The 22,112-nt window shown below is 47.4% G+C and overlaps 1 protein-coding gene across 2 annotated transcripts in view; it reads right to left on the bottom strand.

Annotated features, from left to right (window-relative positions):
* The window catches only part of NR3C2 (nuclear receptor subfamily 3 group C member 2), a 189,627-nt gene that overhangs the window by 8,798 nt on the left and 158,717 nt on the right, over window positions 1-22,112 (bottom strand). For both annotated transcript variants that reach the window (XM_054172632.1, XM_009897018.2), the window contains 3 exons: window positions 18,874-19,212; window positions 18,322-18,466; window positions 2,323-2,453 (listed from right to left, as the gene is read on the bottom strand). In XM_054172632.1, coding sequence (XP_054028607.1) covers window positions 2,323-2,453; window positions 18,322-18,466; window positions 18,874-19,212 — 615 coding nt within the window. The remainder of the gene's footprint in view (window positions 1-2,322; window positions 2,454-18,321; window positions 18,467-18,873; window positions 19,213-22,112) is intronic.

The following is a 22,112-nucleotide window of genomic DNA, read 5'->3' as shown; positions in this document are numbered from 1 at the left end:
TGCTAGTGTCCTAGCAAAGTTCCCATCTGCCACAGGGATCCTTTCACAAATGGGCTCAAAGTAGAACTCTCTGATGGTTTTTACTGTGACTGACACCAGCGAGGCCAATTACCACAGCAAATGCACGCTCCGGTTACAGACTGAAGCTACTCTGCACTGCAGCACGTTCTGCCCCAAGCAGGAAGGGCTTACAGGACCAGACCTCTAGGAAAAGCCCAAAGAGGTTGCTGACAACATCACACAAAACCTTCTGGTGTTTTCACGCCCAGGCTTAACCCCCCAGTGCTCTTTTACTCTGCATCTCTTAGCACTAGCCCACAGAGGGAAAAGACTACACTGCACAGGAATGAGTTTGTTTTCTGTGGAAGCCAAAAGGCTACATCAGAGTCAGCTAAATGGGAAGCTACTTGTTAAAAAAGGAAAGAGAAAAGGTGAGTTCCCAATTTAACTTAATACCTTGTCAGAAATTGGCCTGGTCCCTAAAATCCTGTGAACTGCCTTCTACCCCACTGCAACCACATGCTAAGCACCTAACAAGTGCCCAAACAGCTCCAGAGTAGAAGCTTTAATTAAAAGGCACTGGTTATCTGCTGTCACCAACATCTAGCAGAGCAAGCTAGCAGTGGGAAACAAGGAGGAGCTCTGCCACCACGTGAGCAGCAAGGACTTGCAACCATCAGGTGCTGGAAGGGGGCACAAGGAGGAATCTTTAGAAAAAGCCTAGGAGGCAACACATTAACCTGCCTACCATTCAGTAAACACCATCTATTGTATAAACATCACATTTCATTCCTCACTTCTGGATGCCAAGTCTCTCAGTCAGCTGACAGACAGAAGCAGCTCTATGGAACAGATGTACAAATTCAGTTCAAGCTGAATGAACACAGAGGCATCAATCAAGCTGAGTAAAGCCACCAGGCCACACTGTGGCCCTTACACACAATGCAAGGGCTTACAGTTCTTAGAGGCTGGGAGAGCCACTCTGCCTACTACTATATATCTTACTGTTCTGCCTGAAAATTATTATACCATCACCCCAGCTAGATTATTAAGAAAGACAGAAAGGCCACAAATAAAGAGAGCTCAAGCAAAACATGAAATTCTGGAGCCTTGCCCAGTGTTTCTGATTTTACTTATTAAATGCAGCAATGCTTTTGGCAAGCTCCCAAAATCTATGGTCTGTGTAAAGCAAGAAAACAATTGAGTTGTAATGTGTGGTTTCTTCCACATGTAAGTGGAGTGAAACTCCCTTGATGTGGTCATCATGAAGGTTTCAGAGTAACTTGGACACTGCCCATAACATGGCTGAGTAAGAAATCCCAAAGGGCAGCAAACCTGATGTTTTCCATCAGGAGCTTGTACCAAGGTGCAGTCATTCAGACCCAGGTTTGCTGCCTTCACACAACACCTTCTGCCTTCAATCACTGGCTTCATTTCCATTTTGCTCTCCTCTCTAACACACACCCTGATTCTCCCCACACAATCTTTCTAAAGATGGTGGTACTGAGCCAGCTGAAGCTCACTGGCCAGGCTGATCTTGCCCAACAGATTCTAGCAGTACCTCATGTTGTTAGTTAACACTCTCAAGAGGGTAGAAGCATAAGCACCTGGCTTCAAGAACTTTTGCTATGTTTTAGAAACAGCTCTAGGCTGGTTTTCTAAAGATTCTCCCCCTTCAGGCTTGATTAAAAAGTGGCAGATCCAGATGTTCTCTCAGGACTTTTAGCAAGACAAGATCAGAAGATCTCCTAATGACCACATGGTGCTGTAACAAACACCAGGATGGGACGCTGTATCCTCACAAAACTCAGAGTGGGACACTCTAGAGAAGGTAACACAAGCAGCATCATTCATTAACTGTTGAGAGCCCTGGGGGAGGCCTTGCTCACCACTCTGCACTCACTGGGCTTTGGAAAACCAGTCCTTCTGCAGTACAGGCAATGACCTTTCTTGAGCTTGAAGGTGGCACTGAGTCACCCAGACTGGTAGGTTTAAGTGTTGAGTGGGAATTCCTTCCCAGTCCCCACAGCTGTGGCACTTTCTTGGCACATCTGACTCGAGTGGTTCCCATACAGAGAGGGGTGGGGGCAAGGCCCTTGTCCAGCCACTCCTGTCCATTCAATGGACACGACACAGTCAAACTGCAAAGACACTTCCAGTGCCAATGGAGAGTAAGATGTCCTCATAGACCCTAAGGCATAAACCCAGACCGATTCCTGTGGCCCTGCTGGAAGCAGTTTGTGGCCCTTTTGTCACCTTGGTTACCTCTTTGTGAGCTGGAATATTCCCCAGCATCCCCACACAGCCAGGAGTTTAACCTACCTGTGCTGAGGAGCAGCAGGACTTTCATGATGGTGTACTCCTCGAAGCTGAGCTGCAAGCGAACGAACTGCAGGCTGATCTGGTGCATGCCCTGGCACAGCTCGAACATGGCAGACTGGCGCATCCGCTCCCTGCGGCGAGAAACAACAAAGCCCAGGGCTCAGCACGGGGCAGCTCACACGTGAGGCAAGCCAGCTGGCCCCTGCAGGCCAGCCACTGATCATGCAGAGGTCAGTCTGAGACATGGCAGCTGCAAAGGTCAGGTTAGGTAAGGGAGCTGGGGACTGTGAAGCTGGAGACCTGCCAGCCCACAGGGCTGCCTGTTCCTCGTGCTCCCAGGCTGGCAGGAAAACCCACTGTGAACTTTGGAGGAGCTGGGCATGACCTTGCTCAACTCCTGCACATCCACAATGGATGGCTGAGGCCACTGTCCAACAGGCCATTAACATCCACCCTCCTGGAAGGAGCAGAAACAGTGTCCCTTAACTGTCCCTTAATGGCAACATTGCCAGTGCATAAGAAACTGGCAGAAACATTTCCTACCAGGCAATGCTTCACCTGCTCAATCATGTGTCATTAGCAGAGTCACACAATGGCTTGGAAGGGACCTTTACAGCTCCTCTAGTCCAGTATCTCTGCAATGAGCAGGGACATCTCCAACTAAATCAGGTTGCACAGAGCCCTGTCCAGACTGACATGGAATGGCCCCAGGGCTGAGGCATCTCCCACCTCGCTGGGCAACCTGGGACAGTGTCTCACCACCCTCAGTGTAGATTTCTCCCTTCCATCTAGTCTCAGTCTCCCTCTTTTAGTCAAAACCATCACCCCTTGTCCTGTCACATCAGGCCCTGGTAAACAGATTGTCCCCATCTCTCTTCTAGTGCCCCTTGAAGAACTGAAAGGCCACAATAAGGTCTCTCTGGAGCCTCCTCCAGGCTGAACAACCCCAACTTGCTCAACCTCTCCTCACAGCAGAGGTGCTACAGCCACTGGATCAGTTTTGTGGCTTGGTTTGGACCTGCTCTAACAGTTCCATGTCCTTCTTGTGCTGGGGGCTCCAGAGCTGGCCCCGACATTGCAGGTGAAGTTTCAGCAGAGTAAAGTAGCGGGGGGTGAATCCCCTCCCTCCACCTGCTGCCCACGCTGCTGGGGATGCAGCCCAGGACAGGGCTGCCTTCTGGGCTGCAAGTACACATTGCTGCCTCATGTCCAGCTTTTCATCCACCACAATCTGAGACAGTCAGAAATAAAGGAGTGTGCAGAAGGAGACCCTCTCACATCAGCTGGGATTTTGTCTCTTCAGCTGTAAGATAATGACACAGGACTTGCATGCAGTTAGAGTTGAAGAAAGAAAGAAAGAATATTTTGATATATTCAGCTTCAGAGCCTCTCTCTCTTCTCTGAGGCAAGTCCAGGCCAAGCTATCCTGCAGAATTAGTTAGGACTTTGCTGCATTTCCAAAGCCACTGTCCCAGACCACTGCTTCCCTTTGAGATTGTGATCTCCCTGTGGGTATACAGACAAGGTGCTGTCGCTGCGTGGTGGCCAACCACTTTCTGCTGCTGCTGTTTTTTACTTGCTGAACAACAATTCTCTATCTTTCTTCTAACATTTTTTCCCCCACATAATCAGGGAATTGGCTGAAGTTCAGCTAATTATTTTAACCAAGCAACTGCCTTTTCAAATATACAAATTGGCTGGTGAGAGAGAAGGATCATACTGTGTGCAAACAAAGGCTGACGTCATCTTCCTGCAGTTTTATTTCACTACTGCCAGAGCAGATTTTATTTTCCTCCTCAATACTAATAAAGTGGACTCCCCATTGTTATATGGGCTCTGCACTTTTCCCCTGCTCCACCCTCTTCTTGAGACCAAGAACTTCCAGCCTCTTTTATTTTTTCAGTGCCATAGTAGTAGTAATGCCACCGTTTGTTTATTTTGATGGCGCAGCAGGGACTGCAGGGAAGAAAAGACAGAAGAAAATAAGTCTCTGGATGCTTTGGGCAGCGACTGAAATACCAGTTGGCCTTCTGCTGGAGAAGAGGAGCCTCTGCTGCTGGGTGCAGGCAGGCAGGAGCACACCAGCCCTGCAGAGGACTTGCAGGCGCCGCCTGCACGCCCGGCGCTGGTCACGTGCGGTGAGCGCACACCGAGTGACCCCGAGGCGCTGGGACCAGGGGAAACAGAGAAGGCTGTGCAGGATTCAGAGGTGTCAGATGCACACAAATGGGCCCTGACTGCTGGAGCTGCTGCTGAGCCTGGGCTCCTGCTCCAGTCCTGTGCCTGCTCGAGGCTGGTGGCCACCGTCCAAGGCTTGCGGCCAACCTGGCACAGCAGCACCTGGATCTCTCTGGGTGTTTGGATGTGCCCTTAGCAGGGCGACAGTGTGCCAAAGTGGGGGCTGTTCATGTCTGCCCACTGCATGACTTGGCCTACCCTTCTTTGGGGGCATCATCCTGTATCAGACCAAAGTTCTCCTGCATGACAGGTTGCTGTTGTCCAGAGACGAAACAGCTGCAGGAACTTCTGAGCTGGGCAAAAAAGACCACAACAGACCTCCACCAGAGGAGTGACCTCCCTCCCACTGCTGCTGCTCCCCTCTCCTCCCAGAATTGCCCAATCCAGGGATAGGACACAGATAATGGTGGCTCCTAACTGACCTCTCCCAGATGGCTCAGCAGGATACATATGGGAGTTGAAAGGCAGAATACTCTTGCATTTTGAAAGCCACATTTTAAGGTCCATCTCAGACTGCTCAAGACTAGCACCACTCAAACCCAGAACATGGTTACTGTTGCAGGACACCAACCTAGGTTTCTCCAGCCTCAGCACCCCTGCCTGCCTTTGACCCCCATGGACACAGGAAGCTCAGACCTCTCATCTGATACCACAAACCACACAGCAAACAAAATTAAGACTTTTGAGCTTTTGTCTGACCAGCAATAGCAAAACATTCTGCGACAGCTCACCTGGAAGTATCTTGACTCAAAGCCTGTTCTTCGTTAACTTTGAATTGTGTTTTTATGACATTTTAATTTTTAGCCTTTTTCCTTTGTATTTGTCTGTTATATGACTGCCTAAGAACACCATCTTTGGTAGAAATCAGGGCAGCATTTTTGGGTTGGTTTTGTTATTTTGTACCCCTGCTATCTTTGAAGTATTTAGCCTTTCATCTGTTTACAAAATACTGATCCCTGTTACCTTCCAGGAAAACCTGATGGCACTGTTTGTAGTGAGGTAAAATTCAACAGAAACTACTGAGTAGCTTACTTAACATACAGCAAAACTGTAATGTCAAGTCAGTTTCCCTCCTGAAAAATCAATTCACTGTGAGAACAACAACAACAATGAAAGAGAAATTAATATAGAAATATCTTAAGAGATAGGATACACAGAAACTAGAGCACCTCAACACAACGTGAACAGAGTTATTTCCTCCTCAGCAAATGTCTCATCTAGAAGAAACACTATCAAGTCATTGCAAGTGTCAGCACCAACGTGGGGAAACATTAAAGTGGCCTTCTGTGTGGTCCTTCCTCAGGAAAACAGAATAGAATAGACCAGACCAGGTTGGAAGAGACCTTCAAGATCATCACGTCCAAACTATCAACTAATCCAACCCACCTAATCAACTAAACCATGCAACCAAGCACCCCATCCACTCTCCTCCTGAACACCGTCATAAGAAAGAAGAGGCAAAGAAAGGAAGACAAAGAAGAGAAAAAAGGAAGATGGAAAGAAGAAGAAAGAAAAGGCAGAAGGGGAAAAAAAATAATTACAAAGGAATGGAAAAAGGACAGAAAGGCAAGGCAAAAGGCACCAACCCACCCACCCCAGTTCTGCCTCTGACACAGCATCCACGTTTGTGGACATGGCCACGGAGGGTGCGAGGAGCTGGCGTGCAAGGGCATGTGGCTTGCAGGGGACACTCCAGCAGGTAAGCACGTTTAAGAAATAAAAGGCGTGGAGCCAAAGCTCTGAATCCCCAGCGCAGATCCGCATTCAAAAGTGGTGTCATTAGCTCCGTTTAGCTTAATCCTCCTTCACAATAATACGCTTTAAACTTTACACCTTCAGTTAATCCATCTTAAGTTCCCCGAGTGTCTCCTTACAGGCTTACTGTAATGCCTGCCTCGCATCCCGCCTGACCTTTCCCGCAGCACCGGGGGCGGGCAGAGCGGCTGCAGCCAGCCCATGCCCCCCGGCTGCTGCTGGCTGCTCCTGCAGAGCCTTCTGGCCACCCATACCTGGTTTTACCTGGTCACCAAGCTGCTCACTGCAAATGAGCTGCGGCTGCTTTTCCCTCCTTCCCTGCAGGAGGATGAGGTGGGTACCTCTGCTGGTGAAGCCCTCCAAGAGACCTCAGCCTGCTCAACGCATCACAGCAAGTGTGCTCCTGCTTGAAAGACTTCCTGGTACTCTCCCCGAGTTCATCTTCTCTTTCTCCTCACTTGACCCGAGATCTCCCCTCAACCCCACACAATCTCTGTGTCCTCACCTCACTCATCTCTGCCACCCTTATTCCCAAGCTGATCCCTGACCTCCTGCCTTCCTTCCATGGGCAGGCTGCATGCAGCTCAGCTCTGTGGGCCTGGCCCAACACCTCAGCCTGTTTCATTTTCAACTCGTTGAGCTCTGCCTAGCACAAACCTGAACCTTCTCCTGTGGGGCAGCGATGGCACCGGCTTTGTGTGCAGCAGCACTGGAAACACCACACACCCTTTTGCTCAATGGGCTGTGCTCAGACACCTGCTTCCCCATCTTGCAGCCATTAGAAACGCAACCCAAGTCAGCAGTACCGGAGCAGCATCATTAAGTTATTGCACTGATCAAAATCCAAGCCAAAATACATGCAGAATTCAAGCAAAATTCAATTATGACTTTTCATTCAGCCTTCCCCCCCCCACCCCCTTATTCAGCACTTTCCCATCTCTGCTCACTTTGCAAGCCACAGCAGAAAGAGAGGAAAACAAACTCCTCTTCAACACACCGCCTTCAACTCTCAGAGCTTTAGAGCCATCTCCTTCCAGGAAGGAAGAGGGGAAAAAAAACCTGTTACCTTCTATCAGTGGCAACTGCAGGCACACAATCCTGCTGAAATTAATGGCAGTTTTGTCATCAGTTTCTACTGGAGAGAAATTTGGGTCGTGCCCATTTTTCCTTTCCCTTGTCAGTAAGCCAGCAAAAATAAATACCCCATCCTCAGCACCACCAGTGACCTCCTCCTCCTCCTGAGAAGGCAGCAGATGCTCTTCCTAAGCACTAAGGGATAAAGAATCCAGCTCTTACCCTGCACTTGGTTAAAGCACCACGGATAAACCAGGCTGGGCATTAGGTGGCTTATCCAGGGAAGTGTTAGCCTAGAGGCAGCACAAAGGTGAGGGCCTCAGATGACCACCCTGCTGCCTACACAAGAGAGGGGGGAGCTCAGCCAGGCTGCAACACGGAATCATTTCGGTTGGAAAAGACCTTTAAGACTGAGTCCAACCCTTCTCCAACTCTACCAAGGCTGGTGCTAAACCATGTCCCTCAGCACCACATCTCTACATCTTCTAAACATCACAGTCCCTGGCTGCCTGCTCAGTTGTGCTGTTGGAAAACACTGTCCTTGTACCAGGCCCAGGGAAAAAATGCAGAGCAAAGCGACCCTGAAGTGCCACTGCCTCAGCTCCCAGTGACAGTCCAGGTTTTCAGCAAGCTCCTGCACTCCCAGGCCATTCTGGCTGATGCTACTGAGCTGCCTGATGCAGCTACTGCCCATGTTCATGCTCCTTCATACAGAGAAAGCCAGGTTCCAGCTGTTGTGCCTTAAAACAAAGCTGCAAGATCTGCCAACAAATCTCACATCAGTTCCTCCTCCTGCCCCTAAATCTTTCTGCCCTAGCAGACTTCAGCCACTGCTGACAGAAAGTCTAGTAAGTGGGAAGAAAAAACCCACCCTGTGCCCTATTAATCTGACATAGCAGCAAGGCCTTGGCATTAACTTCTAGTCTGAAAATAAGGAGGTTTTATGGTGAGATCCTCCTGCAGCAGGGAATTGGCTCAAGGGTCCTAGGGATGCCTCCTGCTGCTGTGGTCCCTGCAGGAATCTGACATGCAACAGGAAAAATTTGTTTCTTGCAAGAAAGCACAGCATGCAAACCAGAGAGATTGCCTCTCTGAGAGTACTTCACTGACAACCTTCACCATCAACCCTGACCCAGGGTGCAAACCCATCCCTACCAGAGGCAGAGGTGTGGTGCTGAGGGACATGGTTTAGCACCTGCCTGGGTAGAGTTAGAGAAGGGTTGGACACAATGACCTTTTCCAAGCAAAACAATTCTGTGATTCTAAGGCAAATCATTTAACTTCACAACCTGCTCTGCAGGTGACTGGGATGCTGCAGACCGAGGGGTGTGCAGCTGGCAGTAGCCACACCACAGCAACGACCTTGGTAGAAGAAGCTGCCAAACCCAGGGCAAAGCAGGGACTGGACCGAGGACCATCAGCACAGAACACTGCCAAGCAGACAAGGAAGGTCATCCCACATTACAACTTCTCTACAGACACAGCTGGTATGGTATTTTGTGGGCTTCAGCCACCCACACATATGGAATTGGCATTTTTTTATGCTGAACTTAAAGGAGTTAGTTCTGAAAATTGCTTTTCTCCCAAGAAAGTCTTCCTGGTGATCCTAGAGAGAACAATCCCAGGTAACTAAGAAATTTAGACTTGCTTTAAAGTTTCAGCTAAGCATCCTCCTGTTATATGCCCATCAACAAAAGAACTGACAACAGCTCATGGATAATGATTGCCAAAGGAGAGCTTCAGCTTCCCATCAGTAACAGCAAACTTGTGTTAAAATCCGGCTTAATAATCACCCAGTTATGTAACCCTAAAATCCCAAAGCACATCAACAGTGAAAAAACACCCAAGTTATCTGCTAGAATTAACAGTTAATTATACAGTTAGCAAAATGCTGCCACCAAAGACTCTCTTTTGGTTTGCATTTGCATTCCAGAAGAGCCAAATCCCAGTCTAAATGAGAAGAGACATCATTAGGCCTCCTTCACCAAAATGCCACATTCAACAGTAAGTGATGAGAATGTACACATGACAATAAATGCTCTCAAGGTTCATCAGTGAAAGGTATCACCAGCCAGAAAAGCTGCCCACTAGGCATCATTCTACACATCCATTGTGCCAGGCCTCATTGTCACTTGCAGTGGTTCATCAGCTGCTGTATTGTCCTCTTGTGCCAACACTGCCTCGGAACACAAGACTTTGCTCACGCTGTTATGCAAAGCCTGGCATTTTCTTGGAAGGCAAGTGAAGCATGGCTGCTTCTCATACCTCTCATGTACCAGGCAAGAGACACTACTCCCTAATTTTTCTTTCATCTGGAAGATTAGCATTTCACTCTAGAGTGGAAGTAGGAAATGAAGCCCTGTGCATGTGAACAGCATTTGGAGGTGGCACCAAACAGCTCAGTGATGTGGAGGAAGACTCAAGCAGCACCACATTCTGATGCTTTGAGAGGAACAAACCTCTCCTTATCCTAGCCCTTTCTGCCATGGACCTCGAGATACTCTCCCAAAAGGCTTGTGGATGTCATGCTGACACAATATTAAGAGCATCATCTTGCCAAGCCCAATGTAGAGTCACTGGGCTAGTGCCCATGATGAAGGCACAAAAGCTAACAGCCAAACCCATTGAAACACATCACAAGCTGCAAGCCTGACAGAAGATCCACTGGGCCAACAGATGATCAAGATGAAAAAGAGGGTTTTGAGAAGAGTCAGGCCATAGCAGATGAGAAACCCAAATCTCCGCATCAGTGCTTTCTGTAAAGGTGTCCAGGAGGGCTCTGTCCAGGTCTGCCTTCTCAGTATGCAGATGTGAGAACTAGTTTGAAGTGTGAGCAGAAGAGGTTCAGAAGGAAAAAGAAATACAGTAAAATGAAGAGTAATAAATCACCAAGACCAGATGGCATCCATCCATGAGCTGTAAAGTAACTTAAATATGGAACTGCTGAACAGACTAACTGTGCTGTGCAGCTTATTGCTTCAATTGCCCTTATAAAAGCAAGGAACGTGACCAGTTTCTGACAGTGGGGCTGGGAGCGGGGAGGGAGCGCTCTAGAGATGGAGGCTAGCAAGTCCTGTGCCTGCATCCAGCAGAACCATTGACACAGCAGCATTAAGAGATGAATAAATATGCTATATGGGAAGAAAGTCAGCAGAGGTCTGGCAAAGAGAGGCCATGTCTCCCTGGGAGCTGAGAGCGCGCTCTGATGATAGCACAAGGATGGTGCGCTCCCAACAGGCAACGTCTGCACGACGGAAATGCTCTGCACATGCCAGGTCTAGCTGCATCCCACAGCCATATGGGGTGAGACCTAAGCAAACACTAACCCTCTCCTCCTCCTCCTCTCCTCTGCCCTGGTTTCCCACACAGAGGAAACTGGGGCATGCAGCTCGGGTGCGGGCTGCAATCCCGTCTGTCGGCGTGCCAGCACGGTAATGACTGGTCTAGGACCTCCGGCATGCTCTGCTCGGCATCAGGAGGTATGTGGGGATGCAATCATGGCAAAGTTGGATTTTAAAGCTATTAAAAAGATCTCCTGAAAGCTCTTCGAGGCAGCTTAAGGATAAGGAGGAGGGGCTCTTCATGGATTATTAGCAGCTTAAAAATAGGAGACCAAGGGTAATAATACATGGACACCTCTCACGAGTAATGGAGGTTACCAGGGAAGGCTCACACAGCCTTGCACCGGCACCTGGGCTGGAAACTGCACTCATACATCATCTGACAAAAACCCAGCCCAGACCTGTGGAGGTGACAGAGCTTGCTGATGACTCCAGATGATGAAATAACGAGCTGCCTGTGAAAAACTGCTGAAAAATCTTGCAAAACTGTGCGGCTGGCTGGCAAAATGGAAGGTGAAAATCAGTAACTGCAAGGCAGTGCAGACAGTATCATCATCTCACATCAGACACACAAAGTATCTGGCTCTACATTAGCAAACATCACACAAAGAGATCTAAGTGTAAGCTGGAAGAGGTTTGGGGTCTTCTGTCTTTTGGAAATGCTTGGTCAACAACAACAGAAAAAAGCAAAGGGTAACAGAAGAGGAGTGGAGAGCAAGACAGAAATCATCATTGTGCTGCTGCATAAATCCACTGTGCTCTGAAGAGCATGTCAGGCTGGTCTCCTCCCAAAATTAATACCACAGGCTGGCAAAAGCCCTGAGAGAGGAGATGAAGACAGCCAGGAGTTGCAAACAACTGCTATATGAGGGGAGATGAAACTGATGAGCTGATTCTTCAGCTCCCAGGAGCAACAAGGGGACCTGATAGAGAGCTGCAAATGGCATCCAGGGGACGCAAAGCGATGTGCCCACTCTTACTGCAGACACAGGAATGAAGTGGCACTCCATTAAATTATCAGCTCTCTGCTTCAGAAACAGCTCCAACAAACAAATAGGTGTAATGGAATTGCAGAAGTGACTGCCACAGGACGTTTTAGATGTCAAGGCTATGAATGTATTCAAAAAGGAATTAGGCAAATTCACAGAAGAAAGATAGAGAAGGGTTACTGAAGCACAATCTCCTCTTCAGAAAGTCCCTGAATCACTGACTGCTGCCATGGGCACTGAAGTAGCATTTTACCCTTGTCCTGATCTTCTCCTTTACAACTGCCCAGTTTAAAGGATGACTAACTGTGCTAGACTCTTTCTTCTGACAGTTTGCATCTTCTTACCTACTTCCTTAGAACCACTTTATCCCCTGTTTTCCTTTACAGTTCCACAGTTGTAAACTTCTGGAGTGTTTTAGTTAAAAAGGCATTACAAAAGCTTTTAGAAATTCACTGAACCTTTTGCTTTGCTCAACCATCTTTGCAAAGAAAAAGGAAAACAAGAGGCATATTACATCCATCATGCTGAGGTACTACAGTGCTACTTCAGAATCCCCTTCTGTGCCTGCACTGTTTTAGGGTGGGTATGGAACAAAATCCTTCCATATACTTCTCTGGATGGGAACCGAGCTGCACTTTGTGAGGAAGTAAATAATATTAACAATCTCTATAAAAACCCCTTACTGACAAAGATACTCTGCACTGCTGCTGTAAGTTGTATGAATGCAGCTCTCCTCAAAAGGATACATGCAGCCCCAAGTCGTGCAGGGAGGAACATCCAGGAGTGCTTGATGACCTTTCATCAGAATCAGGGAGCACACAGACAACTTATTAGCACAGGATGAGCACTGACAACTCTTCTCAACAATCACTGCAGCACTACTCATGAAAAATGAAGGATTTGGAGACTGCCAGATGAAAGAGATTACAAAAACTACCTAAATTTAGACACTAAGATTAACAGCTTGCAAAAAGAGACCCAAAAGGGTTAACAGCCATCCTCCTGCAAAGTGGGAAGGGGAGAAAAGTCATCCTCTCAACAATGAAAGAAGTTACTTACTGGCTTTATCACTGCTCACAGATCATCTAAGGAACCACCAGCACCACTATCACCACCCCCACCGAGGTATAAGGTTAAAAAAAAGAATCTGCTGCTCTTAAATATTCAGCTTATTTCCCTACATTTCCTGCTGTTACCATAGAAATCAGAGTACCAGGAAGACTTAAAGGCTTCAGCACCGAAGGGCGCAGAGAGGCAGCTACATCCTTGCGCAACACCAGCTCCTGGAGGCCCCAGCTTCCACCAGTCTGATCAGGACAGGGTGTCAGAACACAGTGACAAGACAATGAACATGCCATTTACCAACAAATACAACGAATCAATGCAGACTTGAAACACAACCCAAGCTATTCTGAGTTCTTAATTTTTGACTTTCCTCACTGTTGCAAAATCCTCTGCACATCCACATCCCAAGACAAGATTAGCACAGAACCTTCCCAGAAATCCCCATGCACTGAAGCTGGTTTCCCACACCTCTCTACTTCATCTGCTCTACATCAGCTTTCTTGTCTGAAAAATGTATTCTCTATTTTTCAGCCTGGTGAAGAGAAGGTTCTGGGAAGACTTAGAGCAGCTTTCCAGGATCTGAAAGGGGCTGCAGGACAACTGGAGAGGGACTTTGTACAAAGGCATGGAGTAGCAGGACAAGGGGCAAAGGTTTCAAGCTGGAGGAAGGCACCAGATTAGACATTGACAGCTGGCTGAAGATGAGGCAGTGTGGTTGGACTCAATGACCATAAAGGACTTCTCCAATGGAAAATGATTCTATGACTGTATGAAAAGGAAAATCAAGACCTGTGGGAGAACTCCCACGCCAGGCTGACCCTCTGGATTCTTTCTGCCAGCAGAAACCCATGCATGCCAAAGAGGACACACAGCTTGATTTTTAATACTTGTCAGCAATGCCATCAGCTGGTGTTTCTGCCCTATGGAGAGATGAAAAGCCACCATCCCTGCTCCTTAGGGGAAGCAGTGTATAAGCCTGGCAGCTCACCAGGAGGAATGTAGTTTCTGGCTTCCAGCAGGGAGAAGAATATGTGCTGGGAGCACAAGCTGTGGCCCCAAAGCAGCCCATATCCCACTGCTCCCACTGGTTTCCCACGTTGGGGGAGTGAGGATCCCTGTCGCACCACATCTTGGCTCCTGCTGGGTTTCTGTTGGCAGTGCTGCACTCATAAATGCTCTTTATTCCTTCCTGAGCCTCTGAAAGGTTGCCAGCCAATGCCCTGACTTAATGTATGGGTGGAAGCAGATACCTGGGAAGCTGCCACCACTAGCTGGCGAGACAGAACTGCCTGAGCCCATCACAGAAACGTGAGCAAGATGGAGCATCCCTTGCCTACCTCTGGGATTCAGGCATCTGACTTCTACACTGCAAACACAAACTCCTGCTACTGACAGACTCAGATCATCAGATTTCTTCCAGGACCTGAATTGCCAGGCTGCCTGTTTTCAGAAATGCTGGGGACTCTTCCTGCCAAAGGATGCAGCCAGAGAAGGAGTTGGTTTAGCTATTAGTTCAATTATTAATTCATACAGTACAGAAGAGACCAAGGGGATTTGAAACTAACTTCCCTACCTTCCAGGATTCTGTCTTAAGAGCTGTATTTTAGATTGTTCCCTGAAGCAAAGGCTGCATTCTGCAAAGCTTCAGACAGAATCCCTGCAAACAAGATACTGTCAAAGACCACTGTAGTTTTGCCCCATCCTTGGCCTTTGTCCTTGTGCCCATTCCAAGCAGCGCTGCTCAGCTCCCTGCTCTCAGTTGTGTATAGCTTTACCAATTTAATGCTCTGGACTCCAACTGTCCATGCATATGGCTGCCTCAGGTTGAATCAGATGGGAACATTTCAGCTGAAGTCTTTGGTTAGATCTGAAGAGAAATTTTATCTCTCCCTTGAGTTAAATAAACCAGCCTTTTTTTCCCTCCCCCCTGTGGGATTCCTGTTACTTTGCAACAGAAACCTAAATGTCTCAGAGCTTAGGTCTTGAATCAGGGAGAGTCTTTTGTTGTGTCTTAAGGAAATCTTTCCCATTAATATCTCTCTGCTCTCCCAAATCCCTGGATCTGTTCAAGGTAAGGCTTCCTTGCCGGCAACAAACGAAGCACAACCCCAGCAGTCTCACTACATAATCCTGCATCATCCCTCCAGCTCATCCAGCCTGATCAATACACAAAAGGAAGGAGCCACAAGGGAAAAACATTACAGGATACTAGAACTTCAAGATGTGGTTATGGACACAGTCTTCCAAGCACGTACCCAAAGGGCTCAAACTATGATTTCACAGAACACCTCCATTCTGGAGGTGTGCAGCTTCTTGGATGTGAGCTGGCAGCCTCCAGGACGTTACTGCAGCGTCTTCAGAGTGTCAATACACATGCAAGAGTCACTGATGGCCTCTTCAGCATTTGCTGTGGATTGAAACTGAACCCCTAGAGAATCACACAATTGTTTCAGTTGGAGAAGGCCTCTAAGATCATCGAGTCCAGCTGCCAACCTAACACCACCATGGCCACTAAACCATGTCCCCTCCACCACTTCTCTGGGCACCCTGTTCCAGAGTGTCACTACCCTCACTGCGAGGAGCTTTCTCCTTATGGCTAATGTAAATCTACCCTGCTCTAGTTTCAAACCACTGCCCCTCGTCCTGTTGCTACAGGCCCTTCTAAACACTCCTTCCCCAGCCTGGTCCATCCAGATCACCATCCCCTTTCACTGGGTCCATTACACAACCAGATGAAGGCAGGCAAGCATTTCCAGCCCTCCCTAGGGGAGTCAAACCATGGGTTAGTAGGGAGGCATTTTATGCTGCATTTCTACAATGAGAGGTACACTGCTCAGCTATGAAAGCCAGAGATCCTTTTTTGGCTTTTTTTGGTGAGTCCCCTTGTTCAGGGGCCTTCAGAGCAAGAAAGAAAACAAGATCATACATCATGGTCTTCCAGAAGCATTACGACTTCCTTTTATTCACAACAGTTAAGAGTAAACGGAAAACTCATTTCACATAAAACAAAGCAACATAGCTCTGCTAATGCCAACCTCTACTTTCACTCTTGCTTAACTGTTCATTGAAGAAAATGCTGAACCCTCTGGGGCACCAAGTGCACGCCACTGGCCAGGGACCTTCCCGGTTACTTCTTGCAGAGACAGGAAACGACCGCTCCAGACACAATACGAAGAAATACCGAGAAAACCTCGGCCACGTGAGAACAGCAACAAAACTCTCCCAAAGCCACACCAGAAGGAAAAGTCATTTTAAAGCATCTCCCTTGCACTTTGCATCAACTAACACACGTCCTAAAAAGCCAAGAGGGGTTGGACAGGATGAGATGATCGCCAAAGGCTCCTTCCAGCCTCTGATTCTGTGAAACACTCAAAAAGCTGCACCAAATGAACCTTGGAGAAGGCTGATAAAGACAGACCTTCATTTCTGTGCCACAAGGGTTATAACTACACACCACATTCCTGTGTTCATGGCACTCTCAAAGTAATAAAGGCAAGATCAGCCTTGGCCTCAAGTTAAAGGAATAAAGGTAATGCTTCAGTAAATAAGGCCAGACTTAATTACTGAAGGCTGCAATGAAATCCCCACTGCATGGTCATCTTCTGGCTACACAAGCCCAGCTCCCCTGCTGTCCCAGCCAGTCCCTCACTACCCTCTAAGGTTCCTGAGGCAGGGAGCCCAAAACTCAAACTCTGAATGCAATCTCACCACTACCACCCTGAGCAGCAATGTGGCAACACTGAAACAAATGTCTCCCACCATTCCCATCAACATGAGAGAAAAGAGGAAGAAACTTCTTGTTCCAGGGATGAGTCCATCACCATTCATGGCTGCACACTGAACTGCTATCCTTTTATCTCCAAAGGGCATTCCTTGCCCTGATTAACTACTTCAAAAGCCCCTGTCCCAGATCTCTCAGCTCAACACAGGTCCTGGCAATTTGTTTTTCTTCTCTTTACAAACAGCTGCCTTGTGCTATCGTTGGTAGCTCTGCAGTGAGCACAGTGCTAAATAAGTAGCTGGGCAGGTCACTATCTTGCCTACCTCGCTGCGTTTGGATGGTTTGATTTTGTACTCCCTGACACTGCACTGCTTCCCCCTGACTGGAGCCCAACTTTGACCTCAGTGTAATTCTGCAGGGACCTACCTTTTAGATTTGCAACATAAAACTCACCACAGACCTCAGCCTCTGGAAGCCACTTCCAGCTGCAGGACCCGGAGTGCTAGCAATGCACCTACACTTTCATTTACCAGTGGGATTGACTTCCCTGACCAATAAAATTTGACCCCCTTCAGAGAAAAGAAAGCTGCTGCTTTGTTTGAGCTTCTAGTCTGCCTTTCCCCATGAGAACTAAACTCTTCCAAGTTCACATTTTCACTTAGCTTTACCTACAGAAGCTTTCCTGTGATGATTCTCTAGCGCCCAAGTGACAGCAAGGAGAATGTTTGACGCCACATTTTCAACCAGGCTCAGTGAATCCCCACTTCCTCCTCTTAAAGACCTAACAAAGAAATTCCAAACCATCTTCCTTTGATACTTCCACCACTTTGGGACCTGTCTCATGCACATTAATTATTTAGGAATTCCTAAATCAAAGGAAGCTATTAAGACAGACAGCAACAAAACATCTTCTCCAAGAAAAACATTTGAGAAGGCTTCAGGAGGTTGAGCAGTGAGGGGGTTTTGTTCATTTTTTCCCCTGTGGTTTCCCCCTTTTTGTTTTGTTTTCCCCTCCCTCTTCTCCATGACCACCCATATCCCATTGATTAGATCCCATTTTTACCTGTAGGAAACGCCCACAGCCTTCTGGGACAAGTGTATGAGGTGACCCCAGTTTGACTGCCTGTGTATTTGCCTAAGTTTTGCCTTTACCACCTTGGAATAAACACGAAGCGAATGAAAGACAAATTAAATTACCCTCATCAAAAGGCAAAGCACTAAAACACAAACTTCAAATATGAAGGAACACATACTCAGAAGGAATGGTTCCTTGGTTGATCCTTCTTTTTGTCTGAAAGCATCATAAAAGAAGTTATGTTTCATTACTGAAAAAAAACATTTTGGCTTCTTTCATGGCTGCAAAGAAGGGTAATTAAGGCTGTCAAGAAAACACATTGAACAGCTGTATATTGTTAACAAAAGCACCATTACATGACTGCCTGAAAAAACCTGGCAATTTCAACAGGCACATTTCCTAGAATTCAGACATTTTTCCAGGCTCCAGTAGATACCAAAAAAAGGGTTGGGTTTTTCCCCCCCCCCCCATAAATCTTGGTGGTGTATCAGCCACACTCCAAGCCAGCAGGATGGTCCCAGCCTGCGAACACATCCACATGCAGGAGGAGCGGATGGCAGCGTTTAAAGCTCTGCCAACAAAAATGAGGTCACTGAAAACCACACCAAAAATCCCACACCACCTTGCTTTTAAAATCTGAATTAGTTGGAATTTTCTTAGACTACAGGTACGCCTCAAAGCCAAATAAAGACACAGCAATCCTTCCAGCCTGCAGCGAGAAGGACCATCATGAATACTTACTCATCGAAGATCAGGTCTGGAGCAAAATAGAGGAACTGGCTGTTTGTGTGTTTGTACGATCTCCAGCTCAAGGCAAATGATGACAGACACATCCATGAATACTGAATTAAAGTAATTTGGTCCTCGAGAGGCAAGTTTCTAAATCCTAGAGATCAAACCAGAAAATACCCATGAGCTACAGTGCACTCTGCAAGGGGTGGCCAAACCAGCACCGAATACATCGCTCATTCACTTTTTCTGGTGTCAATGAACGAGAGGCAATGCTGCCACAAAAAAAATCAAGCTGCCATTTTTCACCCCAGTGACAAAAGAGGCTTTCTCCTTAAGAGGTTAGAATTCAAAAGGAAAGCTTTTAAAATATTGATCACAGACACACAAAACAAACACCATTTGAATCAAAACCCCCAACGATCTTCTCTCAGATCTTCCTCTCCCCCCACTCCCGCTCCATGAGGGTTTTCAACACAGAGGAAAGACAATTTGTCAAGCAAACAGCTCATTAAGCTGAGAGAAACAGTGAAGAGAAACTTCACCGAGTGCCTGTGGTCCTACCTGGAAGTATCTTTGCCCACTTCACCACCTGGATCATCTGCTTGCCGGCCAGGCGGTTTAAGGTGGACAGCAGGTACTCTGCTGTGTCCGGCTTGGAGCTGTCGTAGCCTGCGTAGACGATCTCCGGTTCAATGCTTTCAAGGATCTTAACAGGAGAGGGAGTAAGTGCTGGTGAGATAGCAGACATGTGGGGGACAAGTGCTGTGTTGACGGAGGGCTCGCTGACGGGCGCGATGTACGTCGTCCCCTCCTCGGGGCTCTGGGGCGGGGGCTGCTGCCGCTGCTGGGGCTGCTCCTCGTGCATCCCTTTCAATTTCCCCAACTTTTTGGACTTCCGGGCTGTGAAGGTGAACAGCACAAGAGTTAAGTCAGTGAAGAAAGCTGGCATAACCCTGGCTTCACAGGAAATGGTAGCAGAAGCAGCATCCCAAAGTTCTCCAGTCAAAAAGGTGCAGGATCTGCCTGCAGCATCGTTACACTAGAAAGAGGACCTAAAGCCACATATATGGGGGTCAGTTTCACTGCTTTACTGGGTGGTTTTGGAGGTGCCAGAATGACAGCATCTGTCTCCATACAGACATGCACAGAACATCCTAGTTACTGTGGTTATGTTGATTAAACGTTTCAGGAGTGTATTTCTTTTGTAGCTGAAATGAATCACTCAATGCCTACAAGTCTGCAATTCACGTTCTCCATTGAGCCTGGTCATCAAAAGATAACCTTCCCCTCTCCATGACTGCTGCCATGGCTGAGATCTCTCTCTTTCTGGACATGGAGGCGCTGAGCAGCGATGACCACATGGAGAATGCTTTGCAGATGGTGGGAACTGGGGTTCTGGCAATGCCTAAAACTCACAGGCCCGGAGCCTGCTAAAGATTGAGTCCTAGTGCCCACTCTGGGTGCACCTCAGCCTGAAATGCAGTCAATCTATTTTGAGCAGCCTGAGTTGGTCGAGTCTCTTTGCTCTTGCTGCTTTGATCCTTCTGTGTGATCCCTGTCCTGTCTGCTTCTTCCTACTCAGTGCAGAAAACTCTCCACAAAGATCCAAAGAGCTACTTTATTACTCTGCTACCAACTTATTAAAACCCATGTTTTAAGAAAATCCTCCAAGAGCAGAGCTGCTGCTGCCCTGAGACCAGTGCTGGTGACAGCAGCCATTAGTGTTTGACTGCTTCCTTGAAACCAGGGCTGCCTGCCCAGAGCCAGAGGCTGCAAGAGAGCTCGGAGCGCCTGCGTGGCAGGATACAGACGCCCAGGGTACAGGACAACGCACGCCCAAGCGCAACAATAGCCTGTTGTTTGCAGCACTTCCTTGCTGGGATACTACCTTGAACTCTGAGGAGCTGGCTCATCCCAAGATCCAAAAGAAAAGCCTTTTTGTTAGGGTAAACATGGGAAATTGCAATGGAAAACAACAACGTTTTCTGTCTTGCAAAAGGATGGTCAGAGGGCTGGAGAGCCTCTCCGACCTGAGAGATTTGGGGTTGTGTAGCACAGAGAAAGCTCCAGGGAGGCTTTAATGCAGTCTTCTAGTACCTGAAAGGGGCTACAGGAGAGCTGGGGAGGGACTGTTCACAAGTGCATGCAGGACAAGGGGCAATGGTTTGAAACTAGAGGAGGGTAGATTCATATTGGACATTAGGAAGAAATCCTTTATTATGTGGGTGGTAGAACACTGGAGCAGGTTGCCCAGGGAGGTGACAGAGCCCAGATCCCTAAAGATATTCAAGGCCAGGCTTGGTGGGGCTCTGAGCAACCTGATCTAGCTGGGGATGTCCCTGCTCACAGCAGGGGGGTTGGACTACATGACCTCTGTAGGTCCCTTCCAGCCCAATACATTCTGAGTCTCATACACAAGATCTTGAAGGTACCTGGCCGAACAGCTGCTCCTTGACTATCATCATCAAATCCTGAACACATTTCATTGCTACTGCAGCACATACTGCACTAAGGAGTAAGAGCAAAGCTGTGTCTGTCTCAAGAGCCAGGACATCTGAGAAGACCCTTAGAAAGTCCCTTCCAATCCTACTTTCTACTTTTCTGTTACAAAACTCTTACAGAAGCTCATTCAAATAATGAAGCACAACTGGGGGATTTTTCACCTTCCAGTGCACCAAGTTGGAGGGATGCTGACATCCATTCCTCAAGAGGCCATTTCCACCCCTAGCACCCAACAAGCCACTTTACCAAGCAGCAGCTGATCAGGCTTTTTGTCCAACAAGCTTTTTACTGGCTCTGCAGAATAAAATGGAGGGAGTTGCAAGCCAAGCAGACAGCTCTGGTAAGCCTCATTCTGAAAAGGTCTGCCGGTCCCCAGTTGGTGCAGCTGCACCCACACGACAATGTTGTGGTGTAAGCACTGTGAGCACTAAGCACAGTTTGTGTTTCTCTTAGAGAGGCAAAGCTGAGCTTAACACATTTTCCAACAAAATAAACCCCAAAAGCAGAGCAAGAAAGGCCAAGTTCAGCCCAATACCTGCTGAAGAGTTAACAGAGCTATTGGCCACTGAGGAGAGAGTTTCAAAAGAACCCTGAAGGAGTGGACAGAGATGAGTGCTTGCTGTCATGATTCATTAAGTTTTGTCAGGCACAATTGTTTGGTGTGTGTTATCAAACCAGGACTAAACATGAAAAACTTTACATATTTTTCATGTTTGCAGAGGAAAAAAATTGCATTGTGACTATAACTACATCAGAGTAAGAAATGCATTGGGTTTGCCAAGCCCATCAAGTTCTACAGGCACACAGATAACTGATTACATATTTATTAAGACATAATTTTGTATGTTCCAGTCTCAGAGAGTTTTTCATTAAAAGAAAGGAGAAATTACATTCTTCCACGTACAATGCTGGCGTACAAATGTGTTTTAGTTTCATTTTCTTGCATTATAATGCCTTTAAAATGAAGCTGAGAAAAACATTACTGCCTGACAGTCATGTTTACAGTGAAGAAAACTGTATTTTTCATTTGGCTTCATGCCAGTGCTGTAGCTCAACTGGTTTGGTAACTCCCACAGAAACCAACAAGTGAAGATTAAACACAAACTCTGAGCAGTAAGTACTCCCAGCAAAGTTTTTCACATTTGCTCTCTAACTGCAATGCCAACCATGAACCCCACAAAGCCACCTCTGAATGACAGGGCAAAAGCCATACTCATCAGGACTGCCGTGTGGAAACGTTCAAGAAGTCACAGGCTCTCCAGACAAACCATTCCACATGGCAAAGCTGAAGCCTGGAA

The sequence above is a fragment of the Dryobates pubescens genome, chromosome 24, assembly GCF_014839835.1.
Source record: "Dryobates pubescens isolate bDryPub1 chromosome 24, bDryPub1.pri, whole genome shotgun sequence".
NCBI classification, from domain to species: Eukaryota; Metazoa; Chordata; class Aves; order Piciformes; family Picidae; genus Dryobates; species Dryobates pubescens.
Note: the sequence above shows the minus strand (reverse complement) of the source record. Positions and strands in the feature narration are given on the sequence as shown.